The sequence below is a fragment of the Stegostoma tigrinum genome, chromosome 1 (assembly GCF_030684315.1).
Source record: "Stegostoma tigrinum isolate sSteTig4 chromosome 1, sSteTig4.hap1, whole genome shotgun sequence".
Lineage (NCBI taxonomy): Eukaryota > Metazoa > Chordata > Chondrichthyes > Orectolobiformes > Stegostomatidae > Stegostoma > Stegostoma tigrinum.
The window spans coordinates 130,393,434-130,410,295 of NC_081354.1; the positions used below are offsets into that span (position 1 = coordinate 130,393,434).

At 43.2% G+C, this 16,862-nt stretch overlaps 1 protein-coding gene across 4 annotated transcripts in view; it reads left to right on the forward strand.

The window, feature by feature from the left end:
- Nucleotides 1–16,862, forward strand: part of LOC125459972 (potassium/sodium hyperpolarization-activated cyclic nucleotide-gated channel 1-like) — a 295,720-nt gene that overhangs the window by 99,792 nt on the left and 179,066 nt on the right. For 3 of the 4 annotated variants that reach the window (XR_009446163.1, XM_059648597.1, XM_059648604.1), the window contains exon 3: nt 13,392–13,553. The exons of the other annotated variant lie outside the window; for it this stretch is intronic. Coding sequence is in view for 2 of the 3 variants with exons in the window: in XM_059648597.1 (XP_059504580.1) it covers nt 13,392–13,553 (162 nt within the window). In the remaining variant the exon portion in view is untranslated. The remainder of the gene's footprint in view (nt 1–13,391; nt 13,554–16,862) is intronic. 4 annotated transcript variants of the gene reach the window in all.

Genomic DNA, 16,862 nt, shown 5'->3' on the forward strand with positions numbered 1-16,862 from the left:
AAGGCTCACTGGTCTATAATTACCAGGGTTGTCTCTACTCCCCTTCTTGAACAGGCGAATCACATTTGCTATCCTCCAGTCATCTGGCACTATTCCTGTAGACAATGACGAGTTAAAGATTAATGCCAAAGCCTCGGCAATCTCCTCCCTGGCTTCCCAGAGGATCTGAGGATAAATCCCATCCGGCCCAGGGGACTTATCTATCTTCACCTTCTGACGGATTTCTAATACCTCTTCCGTGTGAACCTCAATCCCACCTAGTCTAGTAGCCTGTATCTCAGTATTCTCCTTGACAACATTGTTGTTTTCTAGAGTGAATACTGTTGAAAAATATTCATTTAGCGCTTCCCCTATCTCATCTGACTCCACACACAATTTACCACTACTATCCTTGATTGGGCCTAATCTTACTTTCGTCATTCTTTTATTCCTTAAATACCTATAGAAAGCCTTAGGGTTTACCCTGATCCTATCCGCCAACAACTTCTCATGTCTCCTCCTGGCTCTTCTGAGCTCCCTCTTTAGGTCTTGCCGGGCTACTTCGTAGCCCTCAAGTGCCCTAACTGAGCCTTCACATCTCATCCTAACATAAGCCTCCTTCTTCCTCTTGACCAGAGATTCCATCTCCTTCGTAAACCACGGCTCCCGCACTCTACAGCTTCCTCCCTGCCTGACAGGTACATATTTATCTAGGACACACAGGAGCTTTTCCTTGAATAAGCTCCACATTTCTAATGTGCCCATCCCCTGCAGTTTCCTTCCCCATTCTATGTTCCCTAAATCTTGCCTAATCTCATCGTAATTACCTTTCCCCCAGCTATAACTCTTGCCCAGTGGTATACACCTATCCCTTTCCATCACTAAAGTAAACATAACAGAATTGTGATCGCTATCACCAAAGTGCTCACCTACTTCCAAATCTAACACCTGGCCGGGCTCATTACCCAGTACCAAATCTAATGTGGCTTCGCCCCTTGTTGGCCTAAAAATCTCTGGAAATTACAGCCAGGTTATGTGTCTTCTGGAATGTTCTGTGTTTTCTCTGTCAATTCTGCTGTCAGAAATATTGACTAGTTGTGCCATTGGTACCATTGTTATTGAAATGGTGTTTTCTCTAAGACATTACAGGAGGCTGTGATATCCAGCGATTCTCCCTTGAGAGCTGAGAGCCATTAGCTCCGGCAGATGGCAGCTAGCTCTGGGATCTTTGTCCAACTGGCCCCTTCTTAAGTGCAAAGGGATCTGGGAGTGTTGGTCCAGGATTCTCTGAAGGTTATCTTGCAGGTAGAGTCCGTAATTAAGAAAGCGAATGTAATGTTGTCGTTTATCTCAAGAGGGTTGGAATGTAAAAGCAGCGATGTGCTTCTGAGGCTTTATAAGGCTCTAGTTAGGCCCCATTTAGAATACTGTGTCCAATTTTGGGCCCAACACCTCAGGAAGGACATATTAGCCCTGGAGCGTGTCCAGCGTAGATTCACACGGATGATCCCTGGAATGGTAGGTTTAGCGTATGATGAACGGCTAAGGATCCTGGGATTGTACTCATTAGAGTTTAGAAGGTTGAGGGGCGATCTAATAGAAACTTACAAGATAATGTATGGTTTAGAAAGGGTGAACGCTAGGAAGTTGTTTCCGTTAGGTGGGGAGACTAGGACCCGTGGGCACAGCCTTAAAATTAGAGGGGATAAATTTAAAACTGAAATGAGACGACATTTCTTCAGCCAGAGAGTGGTGGGCTTGTGGAATTCATTGCCGCAGAGTGCAGTGGAGGCCGGGACGTTGGATGCCTTTAAGGCAGAGATCGACAAATTCTTGATCTCAAAAAGAATCAAGGGCTATGGGGAGAGTGCAGGGAAGTGGTGTTGAAATGCCCATCAGCCATGATTTAAATGGCGGAATGGATTTGATGGGCCGAATGGCCTTTTTCCACTCCTATGTCTTATGGTCTTATGGTCTTTTGGTCTTTATTACACCTTTGATTACATACCAATATTTCTTACAAAAGGATTGGTCCTGTGTGGTCAAAATCATCAGACGTAAATTTAATACATTTTTGGCATCTAAATATCACATTCAAATTGATTAGCTAAATTCAAAAGCCTGTTGTCTTGCTAAAAACTGCTGCTTGGCCTGCTAACTGTCTGGCCTTTTGATACAAATGTTTCAATTCGGGTGCTCTCTGTGTACTTGTAAAATTTCAAGCTGCTGCTCACTGGCATCCATTTTAAATCTCTCAGCACAGAAAAAGCATGTGATCTTTTAAAGGCACCATGAATGCTTTCGACCCTAGCATTTTACAAATACCAAATTCTAACTTCCGGCCTCCCAATCCACAAGTACTGTACCCAATTTCGCAACAATTGTATATTTTTAAAGCAAAAGTCAATAAGATGCTTGACTAACACAGTTTAGAAGGTTTCTGGAGGTTTGGAATTGGTGGAGCTGATGCCACAGTCTGTTCTGTCATGTCTTCATGTCTGGCGGAATAGATTTGAGGGGCCTAGTGACTGACTAATGCTCCAAGTTAGTAGGTTTGTATACTAACCTGTAGACAGCCCCTTTGCTACTTCCTTCTATGTAATTGTTTTTATTTCATTACCAAATTAGTTTTCTCTTCCTTGGATTTCTGATTGTTTCTTTCATATTTCTGGTGTGTCTTTTTTTAAATATGTGCTGACACCTACCATCTGAAGATAATTTCGGATTGTGCATGCTCACCTCTGATTTTTTTAAAAATGTGCAATATAAAGCTCGTTTTTAATTTTTTAAAAAAAATTTTCTTTATTTAACTGACTTTTTTATTCAACTATATATTTGTTTTTTTTTCCATTTCTATTGTCTGGTAGGATTGTCTCATTCTTTATTTCAAGTTATTGCAGATATTCTTCTACTACTGTGCATACTCCAGGTTGTCAGCAAACACAGCCTTATTTCGAACATATTTTCAACATAATTTTAGATCCAGTCTCTTATTTTTATCTACAGAACAGAGCCTGTATAGTTCTCTGAATCTTGCTCACAGTATACTGAACCTGTATTATACTAATCTTGTGTTAAATTATTTCCTATCACAGGTCAGTTTATGAATTCTTTTCCTATCAATTGCCCAGTGGAGATACCTGATTTCAACCATGATAATAAAATGTGAGGCTGGATGAACACAGCAGGCCAAGCAGCATCTCAGGAGCACAAAAGCTGACGTTTCGGGCCTAGACCCTTCATCAGAGAGGGGGATGGGATGAGGGTTCTGGAATAAATAGGGAGAGAGGGGGAGGCGGACCGAAGATGGAGAGAAAAGAAAATAGGTGGAGAGAGTATAGGTGGGGAGGTAGGGAGGGGATAGGTCAGTCCAGGGAAGACGGACAGGTCAAGGAGGTGGGATGAGGTTAGTAGGTAGATGGGGGTGTGGCTTGGGGTGGGGGGAAGGGAGGGGTGAGAGGAAGAACCGGTTAGGGAGGCAGAGACAGGTTGGACTGGTTTTGGGATGCAGTGGGTGGAGGGGAAGAGCTGGGCTGGTTGTGTGGTGCAGAGGGGGGAGGGGACGAACTGGGCTGGTTTAGGGATGCAGTTGGGGAAGGGGAGATTTTGAAACTGGTGAAGTCCACATTGATACCATATGGCTGCAGGGTTCCCAGGCGGAATATGAGTTGCTGTTCCTGCAACCTTCGGGTGGCATCATTGTGGCAGTGCAGGAGGCCCATGATGGACATGTCATCAAGAGAATGGGAGGGGGAGTGGAAATGGTTTGCAACTGGGAGGTGCAGTTGTTTGTTGCAAACTGAGCGGAGGTGTTCTGCAAAGTGGTCTCCAAGCCTCCGCTTGGTTTCCCCAATGTAGAGGAAGCCACACCGGGTACGGTGGATGCAGTATACCACATTGGCAGATGTGCAGGTGAACCTCTGCTTAATGTGGAATGTCATCTTGGGGCCTGGGATGGGGGTGAGGGAGGAGGTGTGGGGGAAAGTGTAGCATTTCCTGCGGTTGCAGGGGAAGGTGCCGGGTGTGGTGGGGTTGGAGGGCAGTGTGGAGCGAACAAGGGAGTCACGGAGAGAGTGGTCTCTCCGGAAAGCAGACAGGGGTGGGGATGGAAAAATGTCTTGGGTGGTGGGGTCGGATTGTAGATGGCGGAAGTGTCGGAGGATGATGCGTTGTATCCGGAGAGTGGTGGGGTGGTGTGTGAGAACGAGGGGGATCCTCTTTGGGCGGTTGTGGCGGGGGCGGGGTGTGAGGGATGTGTTGCGGGAAATGCGGGAGACGCGGTCAAGGGCGTTCTCGATCACTGTGGGGGGAAAGTTGCGGTCCTTGAAGAACTTGGACATCTGGGATGTGCGGGAGTGGAATATCTTATCGTGCGAGCAGATGCGGCGGAGGCGGAGGAATTGGGAATAGGCGATGGAATTTTTGCGGGAGGGTGGGTGGCAGGAGGTGTATTCTAGGTAGCTGTGGGAGTCGGTGGGCTTGAAATGGACATCAGTTACAAGCTGGTTGCCTGAGATGGAGACTGAGAGGCCCAGAACGGTGAGGGATGTGTTGGAGATGGCCCAGGTGAATTGAAGGTTGGGGTGGAATGTGTTGGTGAAGTGAATGAACTGTTCGAGCTCCTCTGGGGAGCAAGAGGCGGCGCCGATACAGTCATCAATGTACCGGAGGAAGAGATGGGGTTTGGGGCCTGTGTAGGTGCGGAAGAGGGACTGTTCCACGTAACCTACAAAGAGGTAGGCATAGCTGGGGCCCATGCGGGTGCCCATGGCCACCCCCTTAGTCTGTAGGAAGTGGGAGGAGTCAAAAGAGAAGTTGTTGAGGGTGAGGACGAGTTCGGCTAGGCGGATGAGGGTGTCGGTGGAGGGGGACTGGTCGGGCCTGTGGGACAGGAAGAAGCGGAGGGCCTTGAGGCCATCTGCATGCGGAATGCAGGTGTATAGGGACTGGACTTCCATGGTGAAGATGAGCTGTTGGGGACCAGGGAATTGGAAGTCCTGGAGGAGGTGGAGGGCGTGGGTGGTGTCACGGACGTAGGTGGGGAGTTCCTGGACCAAAGGGAGAAAATGGAGTCCAGATAGGTGGAGATGAGTTCGGTGGGGCAGGAGCAGGCTGAGACGATGGGTCGACCAGGGCAGGCAGGTTTGTGGATTTTGGGAAGGAGATAGAAACGGGCCGTGCGGGGTTGGGGAACAATGAGGTTGGAGGCTGTGGGTGGGAGGTCCCCTGAGGTGATGAGGTCATGAATGGTGTTGGAGATGATGGTTTGGTGCTCGGGTGTGGGGTCATGATCGAGGGGGCAGTAGGAGGTGGTGTCGGAGAGTTGGCGTCTGGCCTCGGCGATGTAGAGGTCAGTGTGCCATACTACCACTGCACCTCCCTTATCTGCAGGTTTGATGGTGAGGTTGGGGTTGGAGCGGAGGGAGCGGAGGGCTGCCCGTTCTGCAGGGGAGAGGTTGGAGTGGGGGAGAGGGGTGGAGAGGTTGAGGCGGTTAATGTCTCGACGGCAGTTGGAGATGAAGAGGTCGAGGGAGGGTAGGAGGACTGCGGGTGGTGTCCAGGAGGAGGCCATGCTGTTTTCAACCATGCTGTTTTTTGTTAACAATCATGAACAAAGTATTTGTGATTAAATGCAATTGACCCTAAATTTTTCTCATTGTAAGCTATCTCATTACTTCTGCAGAAAAGATTATAATTTATTTAGAGTCAGGAAGGCTGTGGAAGAGTAGCTGTTGATTTTTACATTTACAAATGGAATTTTGGTCAATTGCATTAAATTTAATCAAAGCCCTTTTCTTCCGTAAAGGTGTCACTTTGCAAAGGGTGTCATTTGTTTCTTCACCATGAAATGAAAATGTAGTATATTAAATAAAACATTATTCTCTTGATATCAAGTGGTAAATTATGCATTGAACAGTGAAATTGATACTGATTATAGTATTTGCCTGGACACTTTTCTTAATTACTGCAGAGGTCATCGAAGCTTAATGTATCTACTTTTTCTTCCTTCAGCAAACAATATGCCGTTACATTGCTAATATTTAATAATGCCACAAATGTTTACAAGTCTGAGAGAAACGTTGAGCTTTGTTCAGGTCAAGCTACATGAATCGAAACAGCAGATCTGGTTGCATAACAATGATGTTGCTGGATTGGTCGGTCCCAAAGGCTGGAGTGATGCTCCAATTGACAAAGAGTTCAACTCTCACATGGTATCTGAAGCTATTGCAGTTAATTAATTCATAAATATGGAATAAAATGCTTGTCTCATTAATAATTATTGTGTAACGAACACATTGTTGTTAATTAAGAAATTCATCTTGCGCAATGAAAGAAAGACTTGCATTTAAAAGCACCTTTTAGAATCATAGGCATTTAAAACTATTGTTAAGCTAGTGAAATGTTTTCGAAGTGTAGTGAGCGTAAGTTGTAGAAAACAACTATTTTGCACACGCAAAGACCCACCTAAAGTGATCATGCCCATCGTTCTATCTCATGTATTGTTGATTGAGGAGTAAGTATTGGTTAGGACAATAGGGGATAACTCCCCTCTCCTGGTTTGAAACAGTATTATAGAATATTCTACATTCACCTGTGCAGACAGATGGGATTTGAATTTAATGTTGAATGCAAAAGGTGACACCGGAAAGGATATGGCCCTTCTTTAACACTACATTCAAGTGTCAGCATTGACTTTTGTATCCTCTGGTCATTACCCATTTCTCAACAGACTCTCATGACTACCAAGCTAGTCCCCTGTTGCACCCCCTACATGTTGACATTAAGAGCTCTCTGAATATATTTCAAGAAATCCATCCCCCTTCAACCCTTTACACTATGACTGCCCTGTTTAAAGCTAGGGAAGTTGAAATCCCCTAATGTATTACCTTACTATTATTTTTACACACCTCAGTGAAATATTTATTTATCTGCTTCTATTGTTTGTGGACAGATTAAAGCCTGTATACACTCCTAGCTGTGTGGCTGCTGTCTTTTGATTCCTGAATGGCAACCGCAAAGGTTCATTTGAAGACCCATTCAAGATATCATCCCTTCTTACTGCACTAACTGAGTCCTTAATTGAAAATGACACCGCCGGTTCATCACACCCTCCCATGTCTGGCCTAAAGTGACCTTCTGGTCGCTGTTTCCAAGAGAATCTTTTACTCTGATACCATTTATTAAACCTGCCTCATTACACATCAGCAAATCCAAGATAGTCTGAACCATGGTTGGCTCCACAATATGTTGTTACAGAAAATTGTCCCAAGTACACTCTATGAATTTCCTCACGGTTTCCCCAATCCCAACCTGCATGGAAATGAAAATCACCCACAATTAATGGACTGCCTTTGTTTCATTCCATCATTGATTCCTGATATAAGTTCTGTCCCACCATTTAGTTACACCTAGGGGGTCTTCCCTCTACTCCTAACAGTATCTTCTTTCCCTTTTTATTTATTATCTCCACCCATATGGATATTACATCTCCAATTTAAGACCAATTTCTTGCTTTTGTACTTATTACATCATGTATACCAACAAAGCTACCCCACTGTCCTTTCCTTCTTGTTTATCCTTTTAAATTATCACATACCCTGAATATTTAGCTCCCAGCTTTCACCTCCTTGTAACCATGTAATGGTTATCAGATCTGATCCAGTAACCTGTGCCGTTAGTTCATCTATTTTGTTCTGAATTGGATAATTATCTGAAGAGATAATAATTAGAAGGCTACAAGGAAAAGACGGGAAGTGGGACTAGCTGAGTAGTTATTGCAGGAATCCAGCTTTGACAGGATGTATCAAAGTTGTGTCTCTGTAATGTAACTATCCTGTAGTTCTCAGAGTTTAAGTTGAATGATGGTGAATGATGTTGGAGCAAATTAGTGTCAGCAAAGATCTGATGTAGTGATATGATGTAGTGCTGATGATCTGTTTTACAAGTTGAGAATTTTATGTCATGATGAAGATGTAAACCATCCTTCCTTGCCATATATCTTTTCATGCTTCTATCATCAATGATTTCAATGATAAATTATAAACATCAGAGAATATGGAACCAAAAACAACAAAAACATTTTCAAGAGTGATTGTCGTCAAAGAACATTTAAGATAAAAATCAAATGATTCATGTTATCTTTAGCTGCTTGGCTTACGGTAGTTTTACACTATTGAATGGGGAATCAATTTAATGTGAAATTATATTTTTTTCAAAATTATACATTAATATAAACATTGCATTGTAATAAAATTATAACAAATGAATGCTAAACTTGATGTAATAATTGATAATGATAGTATTGATTTTGCTGGATTGACATTGTTAGGGCAGAAAGTACTGATTCTTTGATCTTGGAAATCATTGTTTGAGTTGCGCTCATCTTTGGGCAATAACTTGAAATTTCTAATGGGGTTGTGGTATCAAAGCACATTGGAGATACAGCAAATGTAGGAACTCTGAAGTGCACTGAAAGAAGCAAGAAAATTAATTCATAAGAATAAAAGTGCACAAGTAAATTGTTATTGGGCAAATCAGGAGAAGCCTAAGAACCAGGCCTGAAAAACTGACGTAGTTAAAAAAATGGTAGGGAGGGTCTTGATCCCAATGATATGGTTATCATTCAGTTTTGATACAAGTTGTTCATAAGAAGTCCACAAAAGTGGACAGCATGATATTATTAATGAAAGATTCCTTGTCACTATTTCATTTTTGTAACTTTCCTGCTTGGAATTAAAATCAAGAGACTTTGAAATTAGATTGTAAAATAAATATTTTGATGTCTGAAGCTGCCGAAATGCTTGATGCACTAATCTTTAGAAAATGAGGATAAACCTGCTGGATATTCCATCCTGAGTGAGGGAGTTGCAACATGAGAATGAGGTCTGAGATTTATTTGGGTAGGTAACTTCCATGACAGGTGCATTTGATTACTGTTCAAGCTGATTTATTTTTCTTTCCTTGAACATTTTGTATTGATTGGAAAATGCAGAAAGAATGGGTCGTTTTGAGGACGGTGATAGTGAAATAATAATTAAATGGAACTTTTCACATAAAAATATATTATTAGAAAGAAAAATAGAAACCACCATCAACTATCCCACCCTATGCTACTGACATGGGAATGAATGCGAAGAGGTCTCATGTTTAAGTGGGCTAAGGTTGTAGATGGTGGTCTTACACAGGAATGTATTAATAGCGTGTGTTTTCTTTAGTGGTTAATATTGTCTCTTGAATCTGACACTTTTTTGGTATGGAGTATAATGTGGTTGGAAGTGATGTATGTGGAATAGAATTTAATTAAAAACATTTCCCATTGCTCAAGCGGACAGGAAAGGTCCCACAGTGTCATTGAGAAATCAGCAGGGAGTACTCCTAAACAGCATTAGTCCATCAAACAGGATCTCCAAAAACAGATTCATAATCTATTCATCTTGTGTAATGTTTCTGGGGTTTGCTGTGCTAAAATTTGGCTCTTGTGTTTGCTCACAAATATAAAAGTGAGTGTTGCATTTCAAAAGTATTTCATTGGTCATGAACTGCTTTATGACCTCCTGCAGATAAGTTAATTCATTTTTTATCTCTTTTAATGGGCTAATCTTTGCACAGTGTAGTTTCAAGGTGTTTGACCTCCCAGCACCTTGTAGTAATTGCAATTAATGAAAGTGATGAGGTGAGAATATGAATGGTCTTTACGCTGAAAAATAAAAATTATCCCATTATTTGATGCTGTCCCACTTCAGTGGAAGCTTCTGAAATTGAAATGTAGGGCTTAATTTGTTTTTTCAATCGTGAGATCTGGGCATCGCTGGCTGGCCAGCATCTATTGTCTGTCCGTAGTTGCCCTTGAGAAGTTGGTACTGAGCTGCTTTCTTGAGCCACTGCAATCCATTCATGCTGAGGACAGGCTCCTTGCATTCCAACACAGCCCTTACTTAACCAGGGTCACAGCCTTCCATCTTGCCCAGTTTTATTGTTTCGGGTGACAGCCCTTTAATTCATGTGAGACAAAACTTCCATCAATGGCCAGGAGGATGGCCCTATGCTGGGCAATGATGTGAGGGCTGCTACGGCCGTCTGTACTGTAAAATTGGAGCAGTGGCAGCCCTTGAAAATGGTGTTCAATGGTGGCGTGGATACTGAGATCTCCCTAAAGCCATGCCGTCAAGTTCTAGCAAGCTGATAGAGGCTGAATGGGAGACACGTTGTACATTGTAGGGAGGGAGGATGGGTACAGAGAGGCAAACCTGTGGGAGGGAGATCCTCAGATTCAAACAAAGGGACCAGGAAGGGGGCCACCCTCTAGCAACCCATTCATTTACTGAATAGCAACCCATGGGGTTGAACCTACACATTGGGTATTGACCGTTTCTCCTGTGTGTTAAAGTAGAGCAGTGGTGTGATGAAGTCCTTCATGGAACGTTAGGGATCCACTTGTAGGCCTCAGTCGGGTCACAGATCGAGAGCAGTTGGGTTGGGGTGACACATCTGATGCCTTCCTAGCTGCTCAAAACACTTGAGGAGATGGTTAGATTGTGTGTATGGAAGGGGATTGGTTGATGGTGGAATAGTGACTCATCGGCCTAATGGCTCCAGCTGCCTGTTGCCTCAACCATTGTTGGGGGAAGGGGGTCTGCAAGGGGCTTGGTCCATAAAATGCAACTCGTACGTTTTGAAATACTTACTACAAAAATCCAGACTTTGATTGGCCAGTTATGCTGCACATGGATTGGGTACTTGCACTACCTGGGTGCAGAAGTCTTGAAAATATCTAGTTCTGACATTTTGGCAAGCACTGTAGAATCAGCTCTGAGATGTGACTGGACAACATTAGCTGCTTTAACCATTTTACTGTTAGTGTTAGGTTGTTGGCGTTTGCTGATACAAAAACATATCCAACATTTAGAAAAGAATGCGTGGTGCTATTAATTTCACTGATTAGTGCTGATATAGACTTGGCAGCAGAACTCACTGAATAAAATTAGCATTCTTTGCTGCCAACTGCTCCAAGATCAGTGTTGAAAACTTTCCACATCCCACAAATTTTCAAGGCTACCTCGACTGATGTTTGAGGATTCCCTGTTTGTCTTCCCTGATGTGATTTCTATTAAAAATGTCGCAATAAAATTAAACAAACTTGTACTGTCAATGAAGCAAATTGAGTCATTCAAGTGACAGATCAGAATTTGGCATTTGCTGTGATATGCATTCACATTTAATAATTCTCTCTTCATAATACCATAGAGCTCACAGAGTACAGTGGAACTTAGTAAATTCACTGAAGAACGTATGTGCAGAGTCAGAGATAATGGGAACTGCAGATGCTGGAGATTCCAAGATAATAAAATGTGAGGCTGGACGAACACAGCAGGCCAAGCAGCATCTCAGGAGCACAAAAGCTGACGTTTCGGGCCTAGACCCTTCATCAGAGAGGGGGATGGGGGGAGGGAACTGGAATAAATAGGGAGAGAGGGGGAGGCGGACCGAAGATGGAGAGTAAAGAAGATAGGTGGAGAGAGTGTAGGTGGGGAGGTAGGGAGGGGATAGGTCAGTCCAGGGAAGACGGACAGGTCAAGGAGGTGGGATGAGGTTAGTAGGTAGCGGGGGGTGCGGCTTGGGGTGGGAGGAAGGGATGGGTGAGAGGAAGAACCGGTTAGGGAGGCAGAGACAGGTTGGACTGGTTTTGGGATGCAGTGGGTGGGGGGGGAAGAGCTGGGCTGGTTGTGTGGTGCAGTGGGGGGAGGGGACGAACTGGGCTGGTTGAGGGATGCAGTAGGGGAAGGGGAGATTTTGAAACTGGTGAAGTCCACATTGATACCATATGGCTGCAGGGTTCCCAGGCGGAATATGAGTTGCTGTTCCTGCAACCTTCGGGTGGCATCATTGTGGCAGTGCAGGAGGCCCATGATGGACATGTCATCAAGAGAATGGGAGGGGGAGTGGAAATGGTTTGCGACTGGGAGGTGCAGTTGTTTTTTGCGAACTGAGCGGAGGTGTTCTGCAAAGCGGTCCCCAAGCCTCCGCTTGGTTTCCCCAATGTAGAGGAAGCCGCACCGGGTACAGTGGATGCAGTATACCACATTGGCAGATGTGCAGGTGAACCTCTGCTTGATGTGGAATGTCATCTTGGGGCCTGGGATGGGGGTGAGGGAGGAGGTGTGGGGACAAGTGTAGCATTTCCTGCGATTGCAGGGGAAGGTGCTGGGTGTGGTGGGGTTGGAGGGCAGTGTGGAGCGAACAAGGGAGTCACGGAGAGAGTGGTCTCTCCGGAAAGCAGACAGGGGAGGGGATGGAAAAATGTCTTGGGTGGTGGGGTCGGATTGTAAATGGCGGAAGTGTCGGAGGATAATGCGTTGTATCCGGAGGTTGGTAGAGTGGTGTGTGAGAACGAGGGGGATCCTCTTGGGGCGGTTGTGGCGGGGGCGGGTTGTGAGGGATGTGTCGCGGGAAATGCGGGAGACGCGGTCAAGGGCGTTCTCGATCACCGTGGGGGGAAAGTTGCGGTCCTTAAAGAACTTGGACATCTGGGATGTGCGGGAGTGGAATGTCTTGTCGTGGGAGCAGATGCGGCGGAGGCGGAGGAATTGGGAATAGGGGATGGAATTTTTGCAGGAGGGTGGGTGGGAGGAGGTGTATTCTAGGTAGCTGTGGGAGTGCAGAGTCAGCTGTTTGATAAAGTTAAGATCATCCTTCTCACACCTCTGAAAGCTGAATGACCCAACCGTCACTGAGCATTAAATTATGATTTAGATATTGGCCCTTTGCTGAATTTTCTCTATATTAACTACCAACTGATTTTAATCATTAATATTACCTTCAGGTCACTAAATCTTTGAAGCTGCATTATTAATTCCTTTATTGACTTTAAATTGTTATGACCAGGCTACAGCTAAGACTTGCTTCCATTGTCCCAGGAAAATCGTATCTTTTTGACAGAGAAATAAGGAAAACAGTGATGTGGAATTTCCACAAAACAAATGAACCCGTTTTTATTTCTTTTAATAAAGGATCAGAGGTTCTGGAAATTGTGCCTGAGTGAATAAGCAATTCCTCATTGACAATTTGCAGTTAATTAAAATTGGAGTCAGATGAATTTCTGTTCCTAAATGTGAATATTATTGTTGCATTCTGAAATGGAAAATGTATCTACAGAATGAAGGCTGGGTTGCAGAGCACAGGCTCATTGATTGTTACTGTTCTACATTTTCCTCCTGGTTCAACATTTGCATTGCCAGCCTGCCATTCTGATTGTTGGCAGTCTGATACCATTTGGTACAGTATCAGATCAATCATAGCTAAACCACATCTGTAATCTGAAAGCCACAGAATGTCTTGCTTGATACTTATAAGAATATCAGTGACAAGGTTTACCAATGAACCTATGCATTAAAGCCTTTTTTTTCTGTTTTCAGATTTTTCATATGACATATGATTTTGCCAGTGCAGTGGTGAGAATATTTAATCTCATTGGAATGATGCTTCTATTATGCCATTGGGATGGTTGTCTGCAGTTTCTAGTTCCATTACTTCAGGACTTTCCCCCTGATTGTTGGGTGTCCCTAAATGGTATGGTTGTAAGTATTGTTATTTTTTATTATGTATATTCCTAAACCTTTATTGATAAATGATTCTAGGCCAAGAGACAAGCCTATTTTAACTTATCGTTTGTGCATACATGAATTAGGATCATTCTGTGCAATATTTCAAGGCTTCATCACAAAATATATGATGAGCAACAGTCCCGGAGCAGAAAACAAAATTTGTTGAAGACAGGGAGGTTGCATCTGTGCAAGGTTTGGGGCTGATGCTATCTTGGGGAGGTTACTGAGTGCAGGATGGGTTTTAAACTAAATTTAATTGTGGGTAGGTCACCAGATCACAACAGCAGAGAGATGAGGTGCATTGAAAACCAGGAGAAAAGAACAGTAACAGAATAAAGACTAGTGTAGGAAGAACAGAAATTCACTGAAGGAGGGATGTTAAGGTATGTTACTGTGAGGTTTGTTCCAAAAAAATTGATAAACAAGAAGTGCAAGTAGACTGGGAACAAAACATTTTTTGCAAAAATGTTTAGGATTAATAGGGAAGGAAGAGAGAGGGGAGTTGAGGTTGGAGTCCATGATGACAATAGTGTTCAAAGATAATAAATCCATTCCTATAGGAAGACAGACCAGAGAATTCACCATCTGTTTGCTTGGCTCTAAGGAACAGAAAGTGACGCTTTTATGTTACCGACATTTGCTATATGCACCCAAATAATGGAAAGCAGATGTTGCTCTAGTTGTATAGGGCTTTGCTGGATCCCACCAGGGCAGATGCTAGAATTTGAATTTAATAAAATTCTGGAATTAAGAGTCTGATGATGACAATGACACTATTGTAGATTGTTGGAAAAACTCATCACTAGAGAAGGAAACTGCCATCCTTATCTGGTCTGGCCTACATGTGACTCCAGATCAACAGCAATGTGGTTGACTTTTAACAGCCCTCTGGACAACTAGGGACATTGATGTGAGGGGAATAAAAGCTGGCCTAGCTAATGATGCCCTCATCCCATGAATGAATAAAATGAGTCCACATCTGGAACACTGCACAATTTTAGTCTCTGCATTTACGTAAGGAAAGCTTGCATTATCGGCCTTGCAGTGAATTAGATGATGGTGTGAGGGGTTTGCTCTATCATTAGAGACTGAATAAATTGAGTTAATAAGAATTAGAAGCAGAGTCACCCATTCAGTAAAGTCACGGCTGACATGTTTTAGTTTTAAATTCCACATTTTCACCAATCCCAATAATCTGTTTTAAACAGGGATCACTATTAATTAATTAGTGCCACCAAAGCACCCCTATGGTTAGGAGATCAAAAGAAATGTTAAATTATGAGGGGGTTTAATAAGGAGATGCTGAGAGATTATTTGCATTGATGCAGAATCGAAAACACAGATCAGAAGCTTAGCATAAAGAGCTTTTAGGACTAAGATGAGGAGAAATCCTTCATCCAAAGGGTTATAATCTTTGTAATTTGCAACCCCCAAGGATTGTGGGTGCTATATCATTGAAAATACTTAAGGTTGGGATAGATCTTTGGGGAGTTAAGGGACTTTGGGAAGAGTACGATAAGGTGGATTTGAAATCTGTGATCAATCATGATTATATTGAATCATGGAGCAGACATATGATCATATGACCTATTTCTGCTCCAATTAATTGTGTTCTTCATGTACCTAAACATTTTATTCGAATTAACGGTAATAAAATGTGAGGCTGGATGAACACAGCAGGCCAAGCAGCATCTCAGGAGCACAAAAGCTGACGTTTCAGGCCTAGACCCTTCATCAGACCTCTCTGATGAAGGGTCTAGGCCCGAAACGTCAGCTTTTGTGCTCCTGAGATGCTGCTTGGCCTGCTGTGTTCATCCAGCCTCACATTTTATTATCTTGGAATTCTCCAGCATCTGCAGTTCCCATTATCTCTTATTCGAATTAACCTTGCCTTTCTCTTCTCAAAGGAGAACAGCATCAGTGTCAACAATTTTCCAAATAACGGTACACCCTCATCCCAAACTATCATCCTGATAAATTGCCTCTGCTCTTCTTTTTAGCCTTGACATCCTTCCTAACGTGTGCTGCTCAGAATGGTGCACATTACTCGAGTACAAGGGCCAAATCAATAAATTTGAAACAGTTTAGATTGACCTCCTTGTTTTGGTATTTACTGCTCCTGTTTGTAAAGCTAAGTCTCCTGTTCATGTTCGTATCTGATATGGCAATGCCCCTATTGCCTTTAAGGATTTGTGAATTTTCACTGTCGGGTTATTCTTATGCCCTCAGATAGTTTCACTTTAATTTTCCATGTTGTTTTGCCTAAAGTGTATCAATTCACATCTATCAGCATTAAATTGCGTCTACCCTGTGTCTTCATGTTTTACTGGACTATCTACGTCTTCTTAAAGATTGTTACTATCATATTCAATATTTATAATGTTGCTGAGATTTTTGTCATTGACAAACTTCAGTACTGTACTGTTTTTACCTAACTCCAGCCAATCTTCTGTGTAGCAGTGATTCTAATACCAGTCCTTTCTTCACACCTTTTTAAGAAATCTACACCCTCCTTGCTCTTTACACTGCTTTTTGAAGCCCCTTACCATTATCTCTCTAATATTTTTCTATTGAAGGGGAATCATTCATAGTTACCCTAATATGGGGATCTGGAAAGGAAGTTAAATGGCCGGCAGTTTATTGGGAATTAGTTTGAGGAAAGAGGGAGTTATGTCATGGATAATATGAACCTGAAGAGGGCATGAGAGGAGATAGGAGAAAAGTTGGAGAAACATGTGACAAAGGAGATAGGACAGGGAGGAAATTTTGGGGAAGCTTGTCTCCATGTGCTAGTGGAAGGGAGAGAATTGGCAAAGGCAGCTGGTCAGATAGTCTTAGTGCTGGTGACCAAGGCATACGTGAGCTGTTTGCACTTGTTAAGGAACGTGAGGTGGGAGGAGACCAGGGAAGTAAATTAAGAAGATTGCTTGCAATAGAGGAAAGAAGATGGGGGTTTATCTTCACATTCCAAGAGACCCTTCAACAGTGAGCTGAGAACAGGATCCTGTAGACTATACAAACTGAGCAATGAATGACTAAACAGTTGTCTGCCTGGCCCAGTACTTGTACTTAGAGAAGTGGAAATGTGAGCTGTGCTCAGGTCTGCATCATTTAAAAAGAAGGAATGTCTCGTGGCCAGACTGTTGTAACTGCAATCATAATTGCCAGGACTGCATGGAACTGAGTCATTCAGATGCACTTACTGAGGCTTGGTGATGAATGGAGACGTTTTGAGCTTAATCCCCATTTTATGTCCCCTTTTTCTGACTATCCACCCATACT